Consider the following 22,807-nt stretch of genomic DNA (forward strand, 5'->3'; position numbering starts at 1 on the left):
GTACCTTTTCTCCAATTCTTTCAACTTTATGTTGAATTTGTGGCGACCTGGTTAAACCCTTCACCTGACAAGCTTCTTCTAGATTTAGTTGTGAAAACCCTTTTCTGTACCGAAATATCTCACCTAGTCTCATCTCATCATGTGCAATTCTCGAAATGACCCACCGAAGTGTAAAGGGGTGAAATTTCGCTGTTGCGATTGTGGAGCAAGGGCATGTGGGACGTTTTGACGGCCGGTATGTTATCGCAAATTGATTAGGCATCGATTTCTCTGTGGTGTGACAGCAGAGCAAATTATTCAGCGTGGTTTTTAATATCATTAGGCAGACCAACTAAATCTTTCTGAAAACTGCCCAAATCTTTATTTGATTTGGCTTTTTTTTTAGTTTGAATGCCGGACATTTGTATTTGTCTAGCGCTATTTTTGAATTACTTACAGTCATGAATACAGTTGCGGGTTAAAGACACTTCTTTTAAGGTCCCAACTGTGGCATCTTAGTTGTGTTCGGATTTGAAATTCCAATTCGAAAGCACAATCATAAGCATGTATTTGTACATAGGTGTGTTTGTGTGTGTGCCTGTGCCTGTGTTGTGTTTATGTGTGCTTATTTCTAAACAGGGTCGGTACGTAACTCACGTCGACTTGGTGAAGCCGGTATCAGGAGGCCTGGGCTTTAGCGTGGTTGGACTGAGAAATGAGAACCGAGGAGAACTTGGCATTTTCGTACAGGAAATCCAGACGGGGAGCGTTGCATACTGGTAATGGCTGTCTCGAACACAAATAAGGCCATATATTACCTACATGTCGTAACAGAACACTATTATATTAGCCTGCCACTCTGAGATGAGAGCTTTAAATTGCTGCACCGGAACTGCTGACTTCTGAATTTTTTCCCCTCAATATTCCTTTTTCTTGTGAAAAGACATTATGAGAACCAGCCCTGCAGCTTTCAGTGGAGAGAGCAGCTTTGTTCCTTAATATCTCACTCCTTTGTGTAGCGGTGAAGGCAGGCTAAATGGTCATGAAAATAAATTATTGCAGTGTATCTATCTTGGGACATGCATGTTTTTCTGCCCCGTTTTTTTTTTCTGGCCACAGTGTTGGTGAAGGGACGGAGGTCAGCAATAATTTACCGCTCTGTAGGACCTGAGCAATAAATTGCTGAACGAAAATCCAGCAAATAAATTGCTTGACTGTTCTGAGTTCAGTTTTTATCCTAGCTTATTTCTCTCACATGCAGAAAAAGCAATGACCCTCTGAAAGAGCAAACTCGGGTCCTGGCAATAAGATTAGGTCTTATCACGCATTTGTGTCTGGACCAGGTGCATGCTGCATGTTATTCATGTGCTTTGTTTATCAGTGATGGGAAGCTAAAGGAAGGAGATCAGATCCTGGCGATAAATGGACAGCCACTGGACCTGAACATCAGCCATCAGCAGGCAATTGCGCTGCTGCAAAGAGCATCTGAGCATGTACAGATTACGGTTGCCAGAGGGGCAATACCTCAGCTTTCCAGCCCAGTGGTGTCCAGAACACCCAGTGCTGCTAGTACATTGTCTGCACATTCAAGTGGGGTGAGATAGCCTGCACACACAAACACACACGTAAACACGCAACACGCATGCACACAAACACAGACACAGACACACACACACACACACACACACACACACACACACACACACACACATATTATATATATATATATATATATATATATATATATATATATATATATATATATATATATATATAGATTCATGCACAATCAGATAGGTTTCATGTAATGATCAACCCCTCAAATGCTTATAATTAATTTCATCATCCATCCCTCCATCCATCCATCCATCCATCCATCCATCCATCCATCCATCCATCCATTTTCCATTAAGCAATTTTATTTTCTTATTTATCAATCCACTTAATTATCCATCAATCCATCCTTTTATCCTCATTTATTCTTAATGCAGGCTTTATTTGTGTGCCCACATGTCCATGCATCTGTTTTCCTACCAATCTATTCCCTGAGTCATTAATTCGCCTCTACAGCTATATTTACACTTTTTAACAGGAAAAATCCTCAATACATGACTAAAGCATGCCTGGACTTGTCTGGTTCCTTTTTAGGTTTAGGTTATTTAGGTTGTTTCTTTCTGTCAGATAACTGTGCTTGTAAATTAGGTTCGCATATGAACTGCTTTTATTGCTGTATTGTTATTATCCTGTGCAGACTCACTGGACACAGGTGGAGAGCATAGAGCTGGTCAATGACGGCACCGGTTTGGGTTTCGGCATCGTCGGGGGTAAAACCACAGGTGTCATTGTCAAGACTATTCTACCTGGTGGGATTGCTGATAAGGTAAGGTTAAGCATTCTATACTAGGAGTAGTAACGCTGCCTGTGTTCACTGATGCGGTCGATATTTAGACCATATCTTGCATATAATAAATGTATAATAAATAATATACATGTTAAAGGTGGGGTCTCTGTTGTTTGAAACCCAATGCTTACATTTGAAATCACCAAAACAAACGCGCCCCTAATCCAAATGGGTCCCACCCCTGTTTTGTTAGCTCCGCCCCACACATACACCAGACAAGTATAACCCAAGTATAACCCAGACAAGTATTATAGTGTAACCTGTTGGGGCAGCTGACCGAGGGGATATTTTTATCAATAAATGAACACAATGAGGAATACTGTGGTAATACAAATGTGTTTTTGTAGTACTGTGTGTTGTACCGTGAAAGGTTTATTTCCTTTTCACGCTGAAGACATTCAGTTCTCTCCAGCGCTGGAAAGCTGATCCTATATTAACACGGGTCCTGCTTCTTGCCTTATCGTAAGCCTTTCTTCGCTTTCTTTCTTTGTTTTTATCCTCCATGTCAATGTTAAAACCGCTTTCTGCTAATGTCACACATGCGCACTGAACACTCTCTCCGCCACATATTGACAAGACATGCCTCTTTCTGCTCATTGGCTACACGTTAGTTTTGTTTTTGTTTTGTTTGGCGGCCCGACCCAGTTTTCTGAAGCATTTCTCAAACAACAGAGACCCCACCTTTAAGTATTTAATGGTCTTATTAAATTCTGTCTCTCTCATTCGCTCTCTCTTACAGGACGGTCGATTGCACAGTGGCGATCACATCCTGCGTATCGGGGACACTGACCTGTACGGTTTGGGCAGTGAGCAGGTTGCTCAGGTGCTGCGGCAGTGTGGCAACAGAGTCAAACTGCTCATCACCAGAGCAACCGTGGATGATGCTTCCCCTGCACCAGTAGCCCTGCCAACAGTTACTGAGCAACAGGTGAACCTGAAGGATGTCTGAACATGCCATTACACAGACACTCTCCAGTATTACTTCACCCTGTTTACAGTATTCGTGTTTGCAAGAATTTTTGTAGACAATAAATCTAATACACAAATCCACCTAGGGGTAGGACACACAGTTCTAATGGGAAAACAAGCTTATTTTTTTTATTACAACTCATTAAAAACTAACTCTATTTACGTACATGCCGTAATTATTAATTAAATATATAGAAATTGTTATTTTGTTCATTTGCATGAAAATCCACAATCACCAACCTAAGAATATAATGAGTGAAGTAAAATCTCACCAAGACCTCGTTAGTCAGACTTATTTGTAATCGATAGGAAAGTCTATGGGACAGACTAGGTTTTGCACATTCCCGGCTTCTCTGTAACATGGAAAAAAGGACAGAGGCTGGTGAGTGATATAATGTAAGCGATAAGTGTTGCATTGCTGTTCCACAACATTGAACGTAACTGTAAACACATGTGCCGTACTTTAATAAATAAAAGAGGTATGCATCACTTTGGGACATGTTGTTATCGGGTAATAATCAACCCTGTTGAGGATGCTTCGCCACGTTTTGTTCCCAAAATGTTTACCCAAGGGGAGCACGGTGGCTTATTGTTTAGCACGTTCGCCTCACACCTCCAGGGTTGGGGGTTTGATTCCCACCTCCGCCTTGTGTGTGTGGAGTTTGCATGTTCTCCCCGTGCCTCGGGGGTTTCCTCCGGGTACTCTGGTTTCCTCCCCCGGTCCAAAGACATGCATGGTAGGTTGATTGGCATCTCTGGAAAATTGTCCGTAGTGTGTGATTGTGTGAGTGAATGAGAGTGTGTGTGCCCTGCGATGGGTTGGCACTCCGTCCAGGGTGTATCCTGCCTCGATGCCCGATGACGCCTGAGATAGGCACAGGCTCCCCGTGACCCAAGGTAGTTCGGATAAGCGGTAGGAATGAAATGAATGTTTACCCAATAAAATCTGCTGTGTTCTCAGCATCAACATAATGTAGAAAGGAAGAAAAGTCTCATTAGAAAAGCAGCAGTTTATACAAATGCGTTTACCAATTCTTTGCTGCCCATGAGTATTATTAATATTATAACAAATGTCTTGTTACAGATAATAAGACTCGTATTTGGTCTTATATAAGCTAGAACTAAGGCTGATACGTGTGTGTATTGACTTGCCGACGCGCTCATTAGTAGCTAGTACCAATCTGTTCCTCTGTCCTTTTCTGGCAGGACGTTGAAGAAGCGGAGAAGGATGCATTCGATGTAAGTCTGACAAAGAACACCCAGGGTCTCGGCATCACCATCGCAGGATATATCGGAGACAAGAACTCTGGTGAGTTTATACAGGCGGATTTGCCGTTATACATTTTTTTCGAACTTTGTTATGCTTTCGATTTTTTTGTCAGGTCATTACTGAGATTAACATAATACAGCAATAAGCCACTGAGTGCATTCTGCTGCGCTTAGCGTTTAACTCGAGTTATGCTCAGCTCGTTGGAGTTTACTTATTTATTTCCTGCTCCCCGGTGGTGCTAATCTCTTCTTTCAGCTTCCCCAGTGTTCTTCTTTGCTTATGTTGTGCTGTGTGCAATTTGTCGCAGAGGCCTCTGGGATATTTGTGAAGAGCATCACTGCAGGAAGTACCGTGGAGCAGGATGGCCGCATCCACGTTGGAGATCAGATCGTAGCTGTGAGTCTTTAAGCTTAAGCTTAAGAAACTCACCTCTTTGCTTATCAGAAAGCATTCAGAAATGTTTTCTGCCAGACCGTCCGTTTAAGCCACAAAGCATTGTCTCAGTATTATTCTGATGTATTGCAGAGAGAGAGAGAGAGAGAGAGAGAGAGAGAGAGAGAGAGAGAGAGAGAGTTTGTCTGTCTTAGATTATCCATGTGCAAAAGCAGATGCATTCATTTCTTGACAAAAACAGCTCTTCAGTTCTGGACTTGATCCTGTTTTTGTGTTGTTGTTTTTTTTGCTTTCTCCAGGTGGACGGTGTGAACATACAGAGCTACACCAATCAGCAGGCGGTGGAGCTCTTACGCCACACCGGTCAAACAGTCCATCTCAGACTTGTTCGTTATGGCTTTAGACCAGAAGACACTGTCCTGCCGATCATACCTGCGACCACCGAGGCTAAACCAAGACAGGAGTGTGTCTCGGCCGACAGCACGCATGGTAACCGTTATATTAATTAGATGTGTAGAAGGCTCATAGCCGAACAGCCTCGGTCGGTCAGGACTGCAACCGATAATTGATCTCTCCTCAGTGTATATTAAAGTTGGGGTCCACGTTGTTTGAGAAATGCTTGAGAAAACCGAGTCGGGCCGACAAACAAAACTAAGGTGTAGCCAATGAGCAGAAAGGGGCGTGTCTTGTCAATATGGGCGGAGAGAGTGTTCAGTGCGCATGTGTGACATTAGCAAAAAGCGGTTTTAACTTTGACATGTCGGATAAAAACAAAGAAAGAAAGCGAAGAAAGGCAAGAAGCAGGACCCATGTTAATATAGGATCAGCTTTCCAGCGCTGGAGAGAACTGAACGTCTTCCGCGTGAAACAGAGATAAACCTTTCACGGTACAACACACAGTACTACAAAAACACATTGGTATTACCACAGTATTACTCATTGTGTTCATTTATTGATAAAAATATCCCCTCAGCCGGCTGCCCCAACAGGTTCCGCCATAATAATCCCGCCTGGGTTACGTATATATGTGTGGGGCGGAGCTATCAATACAGGGGTGACACCCGTCTGGGTTAGGGGCGTGTTTGTTTTGGTGATGTCAACATTGGCTTTCAAAAATCGTGCACTCCACCTTTAATAAGATCTTTTCAAATGAAATGATCACTTTCCTTTACTCCAGAGTAGCGCATTAATTCTTCATTGTAGGTCTGTAAAAGGTGAGTGTCCTATTTATTTCTGTGCGGGTGTGCATGTGTGTTTATGTGCCTGTGAACGCTTTTTTTTTCTTTTCTTCGACCATAATTACCACATTAGATTTAGACCTAGCCAAACCCAGTCTGGAGTTTACTCATTTACTCATCCCATCATCTTTTCCCTCTCCTAGCCTGTGATTACCGAGGCACAGGAGGAGAGGAAAACACAGCCCAGTCATAAGCACATCATTGTGTGTAGAGATAGAGGGAAGATCAGATTTCTGTCGATGAAACATTAATAAGTATGTAGATATTACATTTGTTTCGGTTGTTTAGGTGTGGCCATGATGTTTCCAGACACGACGGAATCATCCAGACACGCAGCTGCTGCTGCTTATTCACAGCGCACATCCGAACGAAAGAAAGGTAAACTATGTTTCTGACAATTGTACCGTAGCTCATCTTTACTAGCATGCTCATTTCTGCAATTCTGTGGATCTTCTGCAGGTATCAGACTGAACGACGACGAGGAAGAGGAGCTGATGAAGAAATGGCAAAATGCTTTGAGTCCTAGCAATGAAGTTATCGTGAGTCATTTTTCTCAGTTACATACCATTGCAAGTTATTACAAGTTTATTTATTTATTTATTTTTTTGAAATGCTGCAGAAACATACAAGACACGGGAGCACAGCAATCTCCATGAATCCAAAACATAAAATTAAATAAATGGTAGATTTGTTCAATTAAAAGATGTATCTTCTGCAATTATCGCTTCCAGCGTAGTTAACAGAGCTCATGAACCGCACAAGCGGCGGCGATTTAACGATCTGCGGGGATTTCAAGGGTTTTTTTTTTTTTTTATGAATGACAACAGTTATGTGTGTGTATGTGTGTGTAGGTGGTACAGGTAGAGAAATTTAGTGTGAACAGTGGACTGGGGATCAGTTTGGAAGCAAATTCTGGTCACCACTACATATGCTCGGTTTTACCCGAGGGACCCGTAGGACGTTCTGGAAAGGTCTACAGCGGAGACGAACTTCTGGAGGTGCGGTTCCACTCGAATCAAAATCAAATCAAATTTTATTTGTCACATACACATACATACAGGGTACGACATGCAGTCAAATGCTTTATGCGTCTGTCCGGTATATAAGAATAAAAGGAATGCAATTTAGGATAAAAAAAAAAATGTAAACCAAAACCAAAAGGAGATAAACTATAGACCTAAAAAAAAAAAGCATAAACTATATAAGAAAACTACATAGAAAACTAATATAGAAATAATGTATATACGTATGCATAAATATACAAAAACATAAATGTGTATGTTTTTTAAAGATTGTCCTCGAAGTGTCCAGATGCAGTATGGTGTGTAATTAGTGTATAAAGTGGCACTGTGCTGTGCAAGTCCAGTGTTAAAGTGTCCTTAAAATGTCCAGGTACAGCATGGTGTGTAATTAGTGTATAGAGTTGTATAAAGTGGCACTCAAACCCATCGACATGATCAACATTCTCATCTTTATTACTGACGTCATCAGTGTCCTTTTTTTGTTTGTGCGTAGGTGAATGGTATACCTCTTAGAGATAAGACACATAAGGAGGTAGTGAGCATTCTGAAGGAGCTGCCCGTGTGTGTGTACCTGGCCTGCTGTAGGCCCGCCCCTTTGCCCTTGACTGACAGTCAGTCCTGCCAACCACGGCCGGAAGAAGTGGCTCCACGGTTGACAGAAAAGGTAGAACAAATGGTTGTGTTATTAGAAATGCATGAATAGGTACTACTTAAAACCTAGTACATTTTTACTAGCAAACAATTTTGTTTGGAGCATTTGGAGTTTACTTTTCAGCTCGTTCATGCATTCACCTACAAAACCAGTCCAGTTTAATAGCCGCCTAATTTGCACTCGGATGGATTAGATCGGATTATGTTATACAGGTGGCCAGATTACAACCCTAACGCTAACGCAGAGAGACTCACACCAGGAGAGCTGAGAAACAAGACACCAAATATGTCCAATAGAATAAGATCATCAGGATTGCTTTTCACTTCTGTTTTAAATATGTAGAGATCGTGTCTTCTTTTTTTTTTTTCTTCTTTTTTTTAAGAAGTTCGATCACGATGAAGACTTCCTCCTGCCTGGAGAATCAGAGACGAGCCTAAGGGATCTTGTGCCAGAAGAGACTGTGGGAACTTCATTAGCAATGTGGGAGTCAGAGATCCAGGACATCGAGCTAGAGAAAGGAGAACGTGGACTGGGTTTTAGCATCCTAGACTACCAGGTAAGAGAAAGATAAGCGTCGTAGTGGTCGTGATAAACAGAGTTAGTGGGTCTTAGGGGATTTGAAAGGATATAACTGTTATAACATTTCGTTATCTAACATTTTATCAGATAACAGAATTACCACAATGGGCACAGATGCAGATTGAGGCTGTTCTTATTGCTTTCAGTTTTAAAATTAATGCAGCTCTTTAAACCCGCTTTTTTCAACAAACGGTGAACATTCCTGAATTATTTAGAAAGCTACTACCATTAAACATGTCCACACTGTGTGTGTGTGTGTGTGTGTGTGTGTGTGTGTGTGTGTGTGTGTGTGTGTGTGTGTGTGTGTGTGTGTGTAAAGGATCCTATGGACCCAGCTAAGACTGTGATCGTGATCAGATCTCTGGTGCCTGAAGGTGTAGCTGAACTCGACGGACGTTTGTTGCCAGGAGACCGGCTGATGTATGTCAACAGCATGAACCTTGAGAGTGCCAGTCTGGAGGAGGCAGTTCAGGCACTGAAGGGGGCAAGCTTAGGCACCGTCCACATCGGAGTAGCCAAACCACTGCCTGTAAGACATAGATACACGTTTATGAATATTAATGAGTGTGTGTGTGTGTGTGTGTGTGTGTGTGTGTGTGTGTGTGTGTGTGTGTGTGTGTGTGTGTGTGTGTGTGTGTGTATGTCTACGGGCATGCTTCTTTCTGCTATTGATGCCTGTGCTTCAGTAACCCGATTCTTCTACTGGATCTTTAAATATTCCATGGAGCCCTGCATGTGCCTGAAATTTAAAGCTCAGTGTTTTTGCTTCATTTGAGCAAAAACGATTTTTGAGGTGCGTAGATTATTCAGCAAAAGTTTAGATTTCGCATGTATTTTTCATAGCGGTATCGTTTTTTTTTTTGCATTCTTCCCCTCCACGCATGCAGACTCTCATTCTCTCAAGGACTACGCAAATGGTGGGTCGTCATCAACATTGCCAGAATTTTGTGTTGAAATATTATTTGGAATTTTCTCCCAATGACATTTTTGGCATTTGCACATTTTCAGTCGTTTAAACAAAACGTAAAACTTAAAGCAAATCCTAGAGATATTAGCAATACCAGAAACAAAAAGAAGCCTAAACATTTCTGAAGGAAAGAAATAAAATACTAGGTCTTATCAAACTAGACTAGGTCTTATCAAAGATTGTTTTTTTTTAGAGTACACCTGATTCTATCTATGGGCCTTTTTACACCTGGTCACTTCATGTGTTGTCTCTGATCCCATAGCTATCTAATTTGTTAAAACTGTTCCATTTACATTAGGCCACATAAAGGCGTCTCGGCGAATCGGATATCGATCCGATCTTTCTACTCCCGCCCAAAATGCAAATATATTTGACCTCATTTCCGGGGTAATTTGAATGGAACACGCTTTGGTGTATGTGGTTTTCAGAATGCAATCAAAAAGAAGACGTAAAAACTCGTCACGACAGTTATGCTTCAAAAAACTGCATTTTCGTTGACGGCAGCAGCGCGTTTTAAGACCTAACGAGACGCCTGGGTGAAAGATCACCTACAAGTGATGTACTTCTGTTCGGAGTATAGCGCTGACGTATGTGGCTTGAACAACCACATTCATTTACACCTGTCCACTTTCATCTGAAATGCGTCCCAGACCACCTCCTGAAGGGGTTCGAACCATCGGATTTATATCCGTCTCGAAAGGGGGAGGGCATTTAGACCTGGTCTTTTTACCATCGGATAGCTATCTGATCACAGAAAACGCATGAAGTGACCAGGTTTAAAAAGCACCCTTAATGTTATGTGCTAGTCAACTCTGTGACCCCCAGTTTAATTGTTGGCACGTCTGTTTTATTCTTCTAATATTCTGCCAATATTTCACTTCACTGTCCTAAAGCCTTTCACAGAACTGCAGTTTTGTTGAAAGTAAAAGTAATACTTTGAAGCTCACACGTCACACGGCTAAGATCCAGAGAACGAGAAAGATCCACAATAACACATCTTTAATTCTCTTTACTAAATTTCCAACAAATCCACTGTCTGAAGTTTAGAACCCAAATCAAATTAAAAATCGACTCAGCCGGCAGTGATGGGAATTAGAATTAGTCTTCTATCTAACATGCCTTGCACTACTAATTTACTCAATCAAACATGACTATTAATCAAATAATTCTTCTAAATCCAAAGCTATCTAACGCATTAAACATCCTCCGGTTTGTCAGGAAGAGTTGTACAGTACATGTGCTAATTGTCCCGATAAGTTTTCACAGCGCTCTTTTCACAGACTCCCTCCTCTATCTTCTCGGCTCTGTCGCGGATGGAGAGAGATGAGGATGAGGAGGAGGAAGAGGTCTTATTCCGCGCTGAGCCAGTACTGGTCAGTGCTCATGGAACTCATGTTGTCAGCGAAATCTTTCATAATTAAGGAATAAACTTTTTTGGGGGGTTGTGTTGTTACAGGCAAACATTCAACATCATGGCGGTGTGGCGAATCAGAGATACCGAACACCGTGAAGTTGATTATTTTCCTGTAACAGCATGTCCAGAAGTCAAACAGTTATCAACAATAGCGATTTATAAATCATTTTTATACCATGTCATACTTTGTTAGCGCTTGTGCGATGGAACGTTCACAGAGCAAGTTATCTCATGTTTTGGGTTATGTTCTAGCAGATAGAAAGCGTTTATCAAACAGTCATCAGTGATGATATGCTTTTCTTAGATGATGGTGTTACTAAAATTCATTTATTGTTATCTGTAGGCATGTAGAGCATCCTCGTGTACGGGTCGATCCTATAAGCACGTGCATTTATATACTGTAACTCTGTGATTCACAGGGTTATATACTGTAAATGTCATTTTTTATACAGAAATCATTTTTGACATCCTGACACTTTGAAAGAAGTTACTAGTGCAAGGCAACATGATATTTGATTCGAATAAGACTAAGGCTTCAGGGTCCTAACATAGAGCAACGCTCAAATAAACTATCTACTATCTACGTCTATATGAGACGATATAAAATTCCACACATGCTATGAAATAACAAAAGGAGACAGACACAATATATCCTGGAAGCCTTGGTGTAAATCTGCTCAAGATCGAATCTGATAAGAACGACCGACATATTCCAGATCGACACTAGCGATGTGGACTTGTCCGAAGAGAAGTTCGATCGCCATCACGACGGCGAGGAAGACGACACGATTCAGGCGTCCATGATCGCTCTTCACGGAAGCCCCTGCAGTGCAGACCTCGCCTATCAGATGGCCATGCAAGTCTCCACCCCTCAGGTATTTATAGCCAAGCAAAGTATATTTATTTTAGCACAACGTAGCAAGTTGAGCTAGTAGTTTTTAAGCTCTGCATGTTGCATTATGAACCCTAGTATTTTCCTGATAGAGCCATGACATAGTAATTTAATGCCACCTACTTTGTCCTCTGGGGTGCACATCAGCTAGTGTATCATCATTTGAAAGCCTCAATCCCCTCACCAAATTATCCCTCTCTCACCCAAACGACCCCCATGACCCACCGAGTGACATTATCTAAAGCAGCCCATTCCCACCTCCCATTCCCAGGAAACACTTCAGCCTGCCGTTTTGTCTCCTGTATAATGGCTCTCTGTGCCGACATTCGGCGCTATATTGCAGTAAGGCCCATCAACCCTGATTTTATTTGAGACTTTATTGGTCCTCGTGGGTTTGGTTACTGTTGAAATTTAATGCAGAGCCTTTGCTGAATCAGTTAGAGAAATGGAGCTATGTTATAGCTGTCTGAAACCCTGCCAGAGTTAGTAATGGGGATATTCGGCCTATGTGATTATTGTCATTTATCCTCCATTGGTTTGTGAACAAACTTCACTGCATCATCAGCCCAGGTGTTGATTAGAAGATCATCAGCCTTACAGTAGGTTGTAATTGGGATCATAAAGCTCGTGCTGTAGTGTGAAGTAAACGTGTCATCTTATATAGAGAAACCCCGTCCTGGATTCGTTCATGGAGTATCCTTTCATGTCGTCAACTGAAATCGAAGAGCCATTTTCTCCTGAGGAGGAGGGAACATCTGTAAGGCTTGAACCGGGGACACTAAGAGTTGGCTTTACTCACTCAAGTCTGATAATGGAACATGATTTGAAGAGAATGGACTCCATGGACCCAACGCTGTCAAAAGCTGGGATTTGTAGAGCAAACCCTGCTTTCACTTGTAAAGAAGACGAGCTTACACTGCCATTATATCGAGAAACAGGACCGATCACGCCAGAGATCCATGAAGTTGGTTACGATGCTTCTCAGGAGGAGGTAAAGAGTTCTGTATTTCATATTCCCAACTATCAGTCAACGTTTGTTGTTTTAAGGAGAGAGGAGAGAAATTATTACCACACATTGGCCCAAAGCACAGATAAAACAGTTCTGCTCTTTATAACCATACTTTCCTCTTTTTTTTTCCCCCTGCCCATCCCGTTAGAAACTATATATACTTTAGAACCTTCCAGGTAGTTCTCACCTCTCTCCGGACCACATGACCTTGCCTTGAGCAGTAATTTTTTGTGTTTCTCCTGGTGTGATTTTGTGTTTCTGTGCAAAACCTTTAGGAAGATGATTTCCCAATGGATAAAACTCAAGAGGAAGAAACCGATCAACAAGAAATGACCCCAGGGAGCAATTTTGAGAGGACCATCACTGTTGTCAAGGGCAACTCAAGTTTAGGTTTGTTATTTATTAAGCTCAGATAACCTCATATATCCTTTTTTTTTAAGTTAGATGTATTAGATTTGTCTTAATAATTCTCAGATTTTTATAATCTTGATAGAAATTCCATATATCTCTTTGCGCCGCTATGAAGTGAAGCAGCAAGACTCATGTTCTGTACCAGCAGCACAGGTGACGCATGTCAAATGACTTCTGTTCCAGGTATGACAGTGAGCACAGTGAAGGACGGTGTAGGTATGCTGATCCGCAGTATCATCCATGGCGGGGCCATTAGCAGAGATGGACGCTTAGGAGTTGGAGATCTCATTCTCGCCATCAACGGCGAAGCAACCGGGAACCTGACCAACGCACAGGCACGCGCCATGCTGCGCAGACACTCACTCATCGGATCTGACATGGGGTGAGGAAGTCATGCATATGGAAAATATATTCCCAAAGCCTTACCAACGACCGTGTGGCCATTTAAATCACAACACGTAAAAATTCTGCATTTCACTAAATGTACACCTAAAAGCGTACACACGAAATATGTCTCCGAAATATTTTTTGTTCTATTATAAATCACAATCACAATCCAACACATATTGTTATTAGTGCTTATTTCTGTATATATATTAGTATTTAGTACTGCAATTTATCCGTTATACCAGTCTATTTAAAACAAAGCTCGTTTCTATCAGGATCCGGTTTAAACGCTTTAAGCTTGCAGAAACGTTTATGCTTTCATGGTTTCTGTGACTTTGCAAGAGGATTGGTTGAATTATGAAACACACTTTAGTTGCACAAGTGCTGCTGACTAAAGCTCCTGTATCAGCAGCAGCACTTAAACACGTTTCACCATTTCTAGATCTTCAGTTGCTCCGGATGAGGAGCTCTGCCCCTTTTATATGTGAGTATGTCTCCTAACTCCTACCGAGTGCACACTACTGGTGATTTGGGTGCGTCCGTATCACTGCATGCCTAACTCATTCTGTTTGTGTGCTCAAGATTATCCATATTATTAGAGCAATTATATTCTCATTATATACCCCAAATTGCCAATATAGTAACTTTAATTCCATCATAAATGGAACCTTTGTATGTAAACTGTTTTATCTACAGAGCCACATACTGTACCTGCATGGTAGGAAGTTTTGCCTTATGAAGCTTAATAGCTCTACTTTGCAGATAAATCGAATTAGTCCTAGTGATTAGATTCAGATTCAGATTCGATGACTCTGTTGCTCATATCTGGATAATCACATTGCCAAAATGTAACTACGTACAATCTAGCCATAACTCAACAAACACCTAGCATGCAGTTGTGTGTCTGATGGCATCCTTTTAACTAATATCACTGTGCTCTCTTTCTTAATATACTCACCGAATCATATAAGCTTGAGGGATTGAGAAACCACATGGTGTTTGACTTTTTTTTTTTAATCGACTGTGATTCACTTAACTTGAATTCTTTTCACTTTTCTTACCTTCACTTTATCCCTCTTTTCTCAACTCTCATTTACGTAACTCTTTCTTTAGTAAACGGATTCATTTCACTTTTCTTAACCCTGAATCATGTGACTTCTTTTTTGCTCTGATTCATTTCACTTTTCTTAACCTTGAATCATTTGACTTCTTTTTAGCTCTGATTCCTTTCACTTTTCTTAACCCTGAATCATTTGACTACTTTTCTTATCCTTGAATCATTTGACTTCTTTTTATCTCTGATTCCTTTCACTTTTCTTAACCCTGAATCATTTGACTACTTTTTAGCTCTGATTCATTTCACTTTTCTTAACCCTGAATCATTTGACTTCTTTCAGCTCTGATTCATTTCACTTTTCTTAACCCTGAATCATTTGACTTCTTTCAGCTCTGATTCATTTCACTTTTCTTAACCCTGAATCATTTGACTTCTTTTTAGCTCTAATTCATTTCACTTTTCTTAACCCTGAATCATTTGACTTCTTTCAGCTCTGATTCATTTCACTTTTCTTAACCCTGAATCATTTGACTTCATTTTAGGTCTGATTCATTTCACTTTTCTTAACCCTGAATCATTTGACTTCTTTTTAGCTCTGATTCATTTCACTTTTCTTAACCCTGAATCATTTGACTTCTTTTTAGCTCTAATTCATTTCACTTTTCTTAACCCTGAATCATTTGACTTCTTTTTAGCTCTGATTCATTTCACTTTTCTTAACCCTGAATCATTTGACTTCTTTTTAGCTCTGATTCATTTCACTTTTCTTATCCCCGAATCATTTGACTTCTTTTTAGCTCTGATTCATTTCACTTTTCTTAACCCCGAATCATTTGACTTCTTTTTAGCTCTGATTCATTTCACTTTTCTTAACCCTGAATCATTTGACTTCTTTTCAGATGTGACTCATTTCACTTTTCTTAACCCCGAATCATTTGACTTCTATTAGTGCCGATTCATTTCACATTCCTTAACTGTTTGATTTCACTCTTATCAACTCTGGTTCATTTCACTTGTTTTAACTTTTATTTATCTCACTTTTTCTTAGCTCAGGTTCATTTTATTTGTATTAACTTTGTCGTGTCATTTGTCATGTGCTTGCATGCTGTACTTTACCACTAAAATGGGATTTGAATCACTTCTGTTAGATCTGTCATCTTTCTGTTCGATTTAAAAGCCTTCCAAAGCAGTCGATTGTTGACTTTATTTCTGAACCAAGTCCTCTTACCAAAGTGGCTCTTTAATTAGTTCAGGAATTTTGAAACGCATGTGTATTTGGCATGTCAACAAAATCTTCTACTACCTAAGGTTTTGTTACACAGGAACATGGCATGGCTAGTTTTTCAAGACGTTAGCGATCACACTTTGGGCCGTGATAGGCAGAAAACTCATTAAATCCAGACCATGCTTGTTCAAGACAAGCACGCCACTGAATACTAATTAATTTACAAGGTTAGAATTTAATATCCAACACAAGATCCATTCACTTCTTAAAGAATTATTATAATAAGGTGTTCACTTTGTCTTTGGGGTATTTTTAATACTAGTGATGATGACATATCTAATAGCTTAAGGATACTAGACAGTGTGTGTGTGTGTGTGTTTGTGTGTGTGTGTGTGTGTGTGTGTGTGTGTGTGTGTGTGTGTGTGTGTGTGTGTGTGTGTGTAATGTGCAGTGTTTCCATACTTGTGATAAGGTTGATTTGAATCCATGCCATTGTCCATGTTTTACAGCATTACCTATGTCCCAGGGGAATATTTAGAGGAATACAAGGCTCTTAAGCAGGCCAAGGATGATGCCTTTACCATGGATGCATTAAAGACATCAAGGTAATAACATCTGTAATAATGCATAAAAGAGCTGAGTAAAAAAAAATCGCTTTAGCAAAATGAGCTTCAGTTAATAATTCATATATATTCAGGTCTGTAGCAGAGCTTCCTGAGAGAGAGGATGGAGAAGGGGAGGAGAGTGAACTACAGACAGCAAACTTCAGCAACTGGAACCAGCCAAGGAAGTGAGTACACACAGACACACACACACACACACACACACACACACACACACACACACACACACACACACACACACACACACACACACATGAGACTTTGCTCACAATTAAACACACATAGAAGTATATCCAGAGCTAAGTAAATTGGCATACATCACATTCTGTGAAGGTAATATTAAAATTTTGTGTGTGTGTGTGTGTGTGTGTGAAGGGTGGAGCTCTACAGGGAGGCTGGAAAATCTCTGGGTATCAGCATTGTTGGTGGGCGGGGCATGGGTAGTCGCCTAAACAATGGAGAAGTGATGAGGGGGATCTTCATAAAGCACATCCTTGAAGACAGCCCCGCAGGACACAACGGAACTCTGAAAACAGGAGACAGAATTGTACAGGTAACACAAACACACACATACACACATCTGCTATGACACAAGGATACAGAAGTGTTGATCAAATCTAAAGATGTCTTCAAAGAAATACACAATTGTAACGTGTTCTACATCTTTAGATTTATATTCCTGTGTGGGTTTCAGGTGGACGGAGTAGATCTGCGAGACGCCAGTCATGAGCAAGCTGTAGACGCCATCCGTAAAGCTGGCAACCCTGTTGTGTTCCTGGTACAGAGCATTATCAACCGGCCCAGGGTCAGTGATTACACTTCCGCGAACGCACACACGCACAAACGCATTCATCAGTTGTTTCTGCTACACAAACACTCCAGCTCTCCGTGATGTCCTCATTTATGTCCGCTAAGGTTTCACCAGCTATCCTCTCACAAAGCAATACAGTGGCATCAGCCATTATGAGGCTCACAATTGTGTGAATGTGCTCACCCTTTTCAAACACTACTGTTATCTAAGGTACACAATTACATCTGTTATTCCTAATGAACCGACAGCTTAATGAGAAGCCAAAGCTTTTTATTTAAAGGGTATGCCATGACCCCTTTAATTTATTTATCGTACTAATGGAGAAAATTTGGGGGTCTTCCAGGTTTGGAGTGCTCTGATGGCAGATGAACTGGAATGAACGGGACTATTAAAGTATATTAGACAGGAAATGTCCACCTCAGCCTTTCTAGCAAGCTTAAAGCAAGCTTTGAACTCATAAACCCGATCTTTAAAACGGTTAATTCCTCTCGAACGTCCAAATCTGATTATTCAGTTTGATGTGTAGCACATTTACCTTGTCTCTCCCTTACTCACATCCCGCCCCGAATCTCACCAACCCAACTCTGTAACGTCTTCATCTTTGTCTGTAGAAAAAGCTTCCTTCCATTAGCGCGGCGGTTAATTTGCTTTACACGTTTTCTAACTTGGTTTTCTATCCGCATCTTCTGTTCATCTCTGTGCTGGTAAATTGCATGTCAAATTAGCCAACAATGTAATTTTGAGTGTTCTAACAGGAAGGGAGGTCAAACCTGGATTTTTTTTTTAAACAGGTTTAAGTAGAGTGACCCTTTGATGTCTCTCATGTACAACTTTTAAAAGTGCATTTGTTTTTTTTTTGTTTTTAATCCTCACTGCTGTAATAACTACTCTGAGACTCAGTTTAAATAACTATCATGTTTTACTTGATAACGCAGTCCAGATGTTTCCCACTCCTGTCCTGTGGAGCAGTCATTGTGTAATTTGTTGGCCCTGCACTCTGTAGTGGGGTTTGCAGAGGATTTAGTAGTGCCTTAACGTCCTGTCTTGTGCTTGTAGAAGCCACCTGTTCCCTTTCTGCAGCTAAACAGCACCTCTAATGCGCCAGGCCGCTTTTCTACCCTACCGCAGGTTAGAGCAACACTACGTGTGTCATTTTTTTGAATGTGTGTGAATATGTCTTTGGTTGTCCCAATTCACTTGTGTATAAAAAGCAATACACTGAAATACCCTGTAAGTAGTTCTGGCTGCAAGGTTTAATTTAACTAAGCACCTTTCAGTATATGACCCTTACAATTTACATAGGAATTTGTAGAAAAACCCATCAACATTAAAGGTGGGGTCTCTGTTGTTTGAAAGCCAATGCTGACATTTGAAATCACCAAAATAAACATGCCCCTAACCCAAATGTGTCCCACCCCTGTTTTGATAGCTCCGCCCCACACATACACCAGACAAGTATAACCCAAGTATAACCAAGAAAAGTATTATGGTGGAACCTGTTGGGGCAGCTGACCAAGGGGATATTTTTTATCAATAAATGAACACAATGAGTAATACTGTGGTAATACAAATGTGTTTTTGTAGTACTGTGTGTTGTACCGTGAAAGGTTTATCTCTGTTTCACGCTGAAGACATTCAGTTCTCTCGGGTCCTGCTTCTTGCCTTATCGTAAGCCTTTCTTCGCTTTCTTCGTTTTTATCCTCCATGTCAATGTTAAAACCGCTTTCCGCTAATGTCACACATGCGCACTGAACACTCTCTCCGCCAAATATTGACAAGACCCGCCCCTTTCTGCTCATTGGCTACACGTTAGTATTGTTTTTGTTTTGTTTGGCGGCCCGACGCAGTTTTCTGAAGCATTTCTCAAACAACGGAGACCCCACCTTTAACAGAAGAAAACTGACTCATTGATATGATGGATGTATAACAGTGAGAGGTAAAGCTGTATCTTTAAGTTTTCAGGATTCTTGGTCACGGGATAAGTTTCTTTTCTGTCTCCTTAAGTTCAGGACAGAGGAAGAAAGAGGGTAGTCAGTGAATATATAGCAGCTGCTATAAAGAAATTATAATGTGTGATGTTAACAGGTCAAATGTATGGCACATCATTCCTGAAATAAATCAATAAGTCAATATTTTTGGCAGATTGCTTTGGTATACAAAGAATATAGCACTTTTTTACTCTGCTGTTTTTGGAAAGTTATCAACTCCAGTATCAGCAACTGCTCCGTCATGTTTTACTTCTAGTCGATGAAGGGACCATGAAGTAAAACAACTTAGTCCCAGATGTTAGCTATGGAATATTCTGGACAGGAACTATCATAAATTACACCGAATAGGAAAAATCATTTCTCAACATTTCCAGCGTTTCTAAATAGCACATAATGGTTTTTTGGCAATATGAGTTCAGTCTATCTCAGATTCTATTTACAGTGAAGTAACTCGATGCTCAATGTAAGGTTTGTAAAATCCCAAGCCAGATGTGGAGTCAGTAAGTCTCTGTATATCACGCCACTGCAGCTGCCTCTGTGCAGATGGCCACTAAAACTCTTCATTATTTGAAAGTCTCTAAACAAGAAGGATAAACCACTAGAGCCACTCCTTGCCAGCAGTCTGCCATTAAAGAACGCTTTAATTATGCTGGATGGCCTTGTTTGGAGAGTTACATACTGCTAGAGAGGCGCATTGACAGTGTTATTGCAGCTGTTATAAATGAAGAATCTCTTTCCGCTCCAGACTTGTTTAAAGTGCTTTCCCATCTTTTATTTAATCACTGTACTCGTATAACAGACGTCGGCAGCAGATTCCGTCGAGGGCAAAACAGCGCGAGTCTCAAACCCCAACAACAAGGTCAGTATTTTGAATTGACAAGAAATATGTCGATACAGTTAGATCAGATTAGGATGTGGGTCATATTTCTTGGGTTAATTCTAAATCGAAAAATTTGTATTAAACAGAATACAGGATAGCAATGTATATATCAGTGTATCCTTTGTCTGTAGTCTTTGTGTTTCGTTCTCTCTCTCTCTCTCTCTATCTCTCTCTCTCTCTCTCTCTGTTCTGTATCTTCTCTGTCTCCCTCACGGGTGCTGCTTGCTCTTTTTCTTTTCTTTGTAGGATGTTGAGAGTCACAGTAGGCTTTTCCTCCGTCTCTCCCCAACTAACCCTTTCACCCCTACTCCATTTAAGGTTTGTGCCTCAGTGTATGGCTGTGTTTGTGTGTGTGTGTGTTTGTGTGTGTGTGTTCTTGCTCCATTTAACATGTATGGGGTGTGAGGAAATTGATCATTTATGTCTTTTACATTGGCTACACTTGCATGTGGCATTTACAACCTTCCTGTTTCTGCGTGTCAGTTTGTTACTCGTTGTAAGGTGATAACTGAGAATGGGCTGCCAGATAACAGGGCAATTTCCAGTTAACCATGCTGAAAATATGGATATTGAATGCATGGATATTAGACAATTCTTCGCTACGGTTCACAGGCAAAATAAACCGAGTACACACTAATTGCTAGAGACTACAGCTTGGACCTGCAACAGTAAAACATGCCATGCTTCTCGGAGTGGCCTTAACAAGCTGTATGTGCATCTAATCAGTAATCATAGTAAACATCTGGAGTGATATCTAGTGATTCTTCCAGCAGGTTGAAGCTCAGGTGTGTTTGCGACGTACGGATGCCTGGAAACCTAACTGACTAGGCTACCCTTGACTAGTCTTAGCTAATGTAACCATATAATATATGGAAAGATATTTATCTGGTTCGGTACATTAATACAGACAAAAGGTAAATGATGAAGAAGCACATGTGCTTTATGCTTCTTGAAGGAGGGATGAACCACTAGCCAGTCATGGTCATCCATCATTGAGCTTTCGTCTGACACTCTCGTGCTGCCCCGTGACACAGCATGAGCAGCAGCTAGAAACAGATTGGCTTCATGTGTCTCAGAGGAAATATATGATAGGGTTCGCCTAGCCCAGTTGCTAGCTGTTGAGGTTACATAAAGTTAAGTTTATATAACTGTGGAATTGCCCATAAATAATCCGGCTTTTGCGTCATTATATGTGTATTCATTTTGCCTGCTTGATCTGTGTGGATTTTTTTTTGTAGCAAATGTCAGTGGTAAGTTCAGGCTTACTTCACTGGCATTGGTGAACAATGCGTAGGTAAAATGTTGTTTTGTTCGGAAGATGATGATGATGATGATGATGATGATGATGATGATGATTGGGGTATGCACAATATGCCACAAATGACACAGGCTCAGCAATGAATCTGCTTGCATTAAAACCTTATTCAGAGATTATTGTAAAAAGGTGTCAGTGTATTAAACAGATTCCTGATTCTGGTTTTCAGATGATATTTCCGTCATCTGCAATTTCCATTTAGTTGAATTTAAGCGGTAATTTATCTGTATGTATTAATAGTATACATTCATTTATCTTTTCTCTTGTTGCTATGGCAGCTGAATCGAGAACCAGGGAAAATTTCCCCAACGATGCCGTTTCTCTCTGTGCCACGCATAGGCGAGACAGACACAGACTCACTGACTGAGAGTCCAGGTCAGCTTTCTCGTGACACGACGGAGGAAGAAGAAGACGAGTTTGGATACACTTGGAGTAAGTTGTGTTTCAGTAGTGCTGCACTGACATGCAGATCACCACCAGATGGCAGTGTGGTCATACTAGAATCACACAAGGACCATAGTGGGATATTAAGACACAAAGTGAAGTATTAAACCTGCTCTGATTATCGAAATACTCCACAAAGAAAAGTTTAGAAGGTACTGATCAACAAAAATAAAGCCCTGGGGTTGTTCTGCTGTATTAACCTCTAAAACCCACTTCAAACATCAATCAGTCACTGTTTGATTGTACAGCCTGCAGTGAGATGTGAATACTTTGTGTGCAAGCAGATAAGGTGGTCGAGCGTTATGGGAGTCTGCCCGGTGTGTTGCATATGATCGAGCTGGAGAAGGGCAGAAGGGGTTTAGGCCTGAGTCTGGCAGGTAACAAGGATCGCTCAAGAATGAGTGTGTTCGTAGTTGGCATTGATCCTAATGGAGCAGCTGGGAGAGATGGACGCATCATTGTAGGTGATGAACTACTGGAGGTACGGCCTGGCGCTCAGACGCATATTTATCACATGCTGATTTAAATGCAATTTAAACCACATCCCTCTCTGAATGGGGATGTGGTAGCCTAGTGGTTAAGGTGTCGGGCTACCAATCGGAAGCTTGTGAGTTCGATTCCTACGTCCACCAAGCTGCCACTGCTGGGCCCCTGTGTAAGGCACTTAACCCTCAATTGCTCAGTTGTATTAAAATGCAAGTCACTCTGGATAAGGGTGTCTGCTAAATGCTGTAAATGTAATGTAAGGATCCCCAGAAAACATTTTGGGATGTGGTAGCCTAGTGGTTAAGGTGCTGGACTACCAATCGGAAGGTTGTGAGTTCGATTCCCATGTACACCAGGTTGCCACTGCTGGGCCCTTGAGCAAGGCCCTTTAACCC

The 22,807-nt window shown here is 41.0% G+C and overlaps 1 protein-coding gene across 13 annotated transcripts in view; it reads left to right on the forward strand.

The window, feature by feature from the left end:
* The window catches only part of LOC113635402 (multiple PDZ domain protein), a 41,804-nt gene that overhangs the window by 9,405 nt on the left and 9,592 nt on the right, over window positions 1-22,807 (forward strand). For 5 of the 13 annotated variants that reach the window (XM_047815703.1, XM_027134769.2, XM_047815704.1 and 2 more), the window contains exons 5-32: window positions 619-758; window positions 1,361-1,574; window positions 2,231-2,359; window positions 3,120-3,308; window positions 4,556-4,658; window positions 4,927-5,015; window positions 5,312-5,501; window positions 6,539-6,628; window positions 6,710-6,789; window positions 7,102-7,248; window positions 7,766-7,936; window positions 8,307-8,480; window positions 8,823-9,032; window positions 10,751-10,843; window positions 11,601-11,759; window positions 12,441-12,767; window positions 13,061-13,175; window positions 13,380-13,578; window positions 14,026-14,067; window positions 16,375-16,470; window positions 16,563-16,655; window positions 16,864-17,041; window positions 17,183-17,293; window positions 18,356-18,427; window positions 20,087-20,146; window positions 20,414-20,485; window positions 21,761-21,914; window positions 22,211-22,407. In XM_047815703.1, coding sequence (XP_047671659.1) covers window positions 619-758; window positions 1,361-1,574; window positions 2,231-2,359; window positions 3,120-3,308; window positions 4,556-4,658; window positions 4,927-5,015; window positions 5,312-5,501; window positions 6,539-6,628; window positions 6,710-6,789; window positions 7,102-7,248; window positions 7,766-7,936; window positions 8,307-8,480; window positions 8,823-9,032; window positions 10,751-10,843; window positions 11,601-11,759; window positions 12,441-12,767; window positions 13,061-13,175; window positions 13,380-13,578; window positions 14,026-14,067; window positions 16,375-16,470; window positions 16,563-16,655; window positions 16,864-17,041; window positions 17,183-17,293; window positions 18,356-18,427; window positions 20,087-20,146; window positions 20,414-20,485; window positions 21,761-21,914; window positions 22,211-22,407 — 3,894 coding nt within the window. The remainder of the gene's footprint in view (window positions 1-618; window positions 759-1,360; window positions 1,575-2,230; window positions 2,360-3,119; window positions 3,309-4,555; window positions 4,659-4,926; window positions 5,016-5,311; window positions 5,502-6,538; window positions 6,629-6,709; window positions 6,790-7,101; window positions 7,249-7,765; window positions 7,937-8,306; window positions 8,481-8,822; window positions 9,033-10,750; window positions 10,844-11,600; window positions 11,760-12,440; window positions 12,768-13,060; window positions 13,176-13,379; window positions 13,579-14,025; window positions 14,068-16,374; window positions 16,471-16,562; window positions 16,656-16,863; window positions 17,042-17,182; window positions 17,294-18,355; window positions 18,428-20,086; window positions 20,147-20,413; window positions 20,486-21,760; window positions 21,915-22,210; window positions 22,408-22,807) is intronic. The other 8 variants (XM_047815710.1, XM_047815712.1, XM_047815705.1 and 5 more) reach the window with 7 other exon arrangements.

This window comes from Tachysurus fulvidraco, chromosome 7 (genome assembly GCF_022655615.1).
Source record: "Tachysurus fulvidraco isolate hzauxx_2018 chromosome 7, HZAU_PFXX_2.0, whole genome shotgun sequence".
In the NCBI taxonomy this organism is placed as follows: Eukaryota; Metazoa; Chordata; class Actinopteri; order Siluriformes; family Bagridae; genus Tachysurus; species Tachysurus fulvidraco.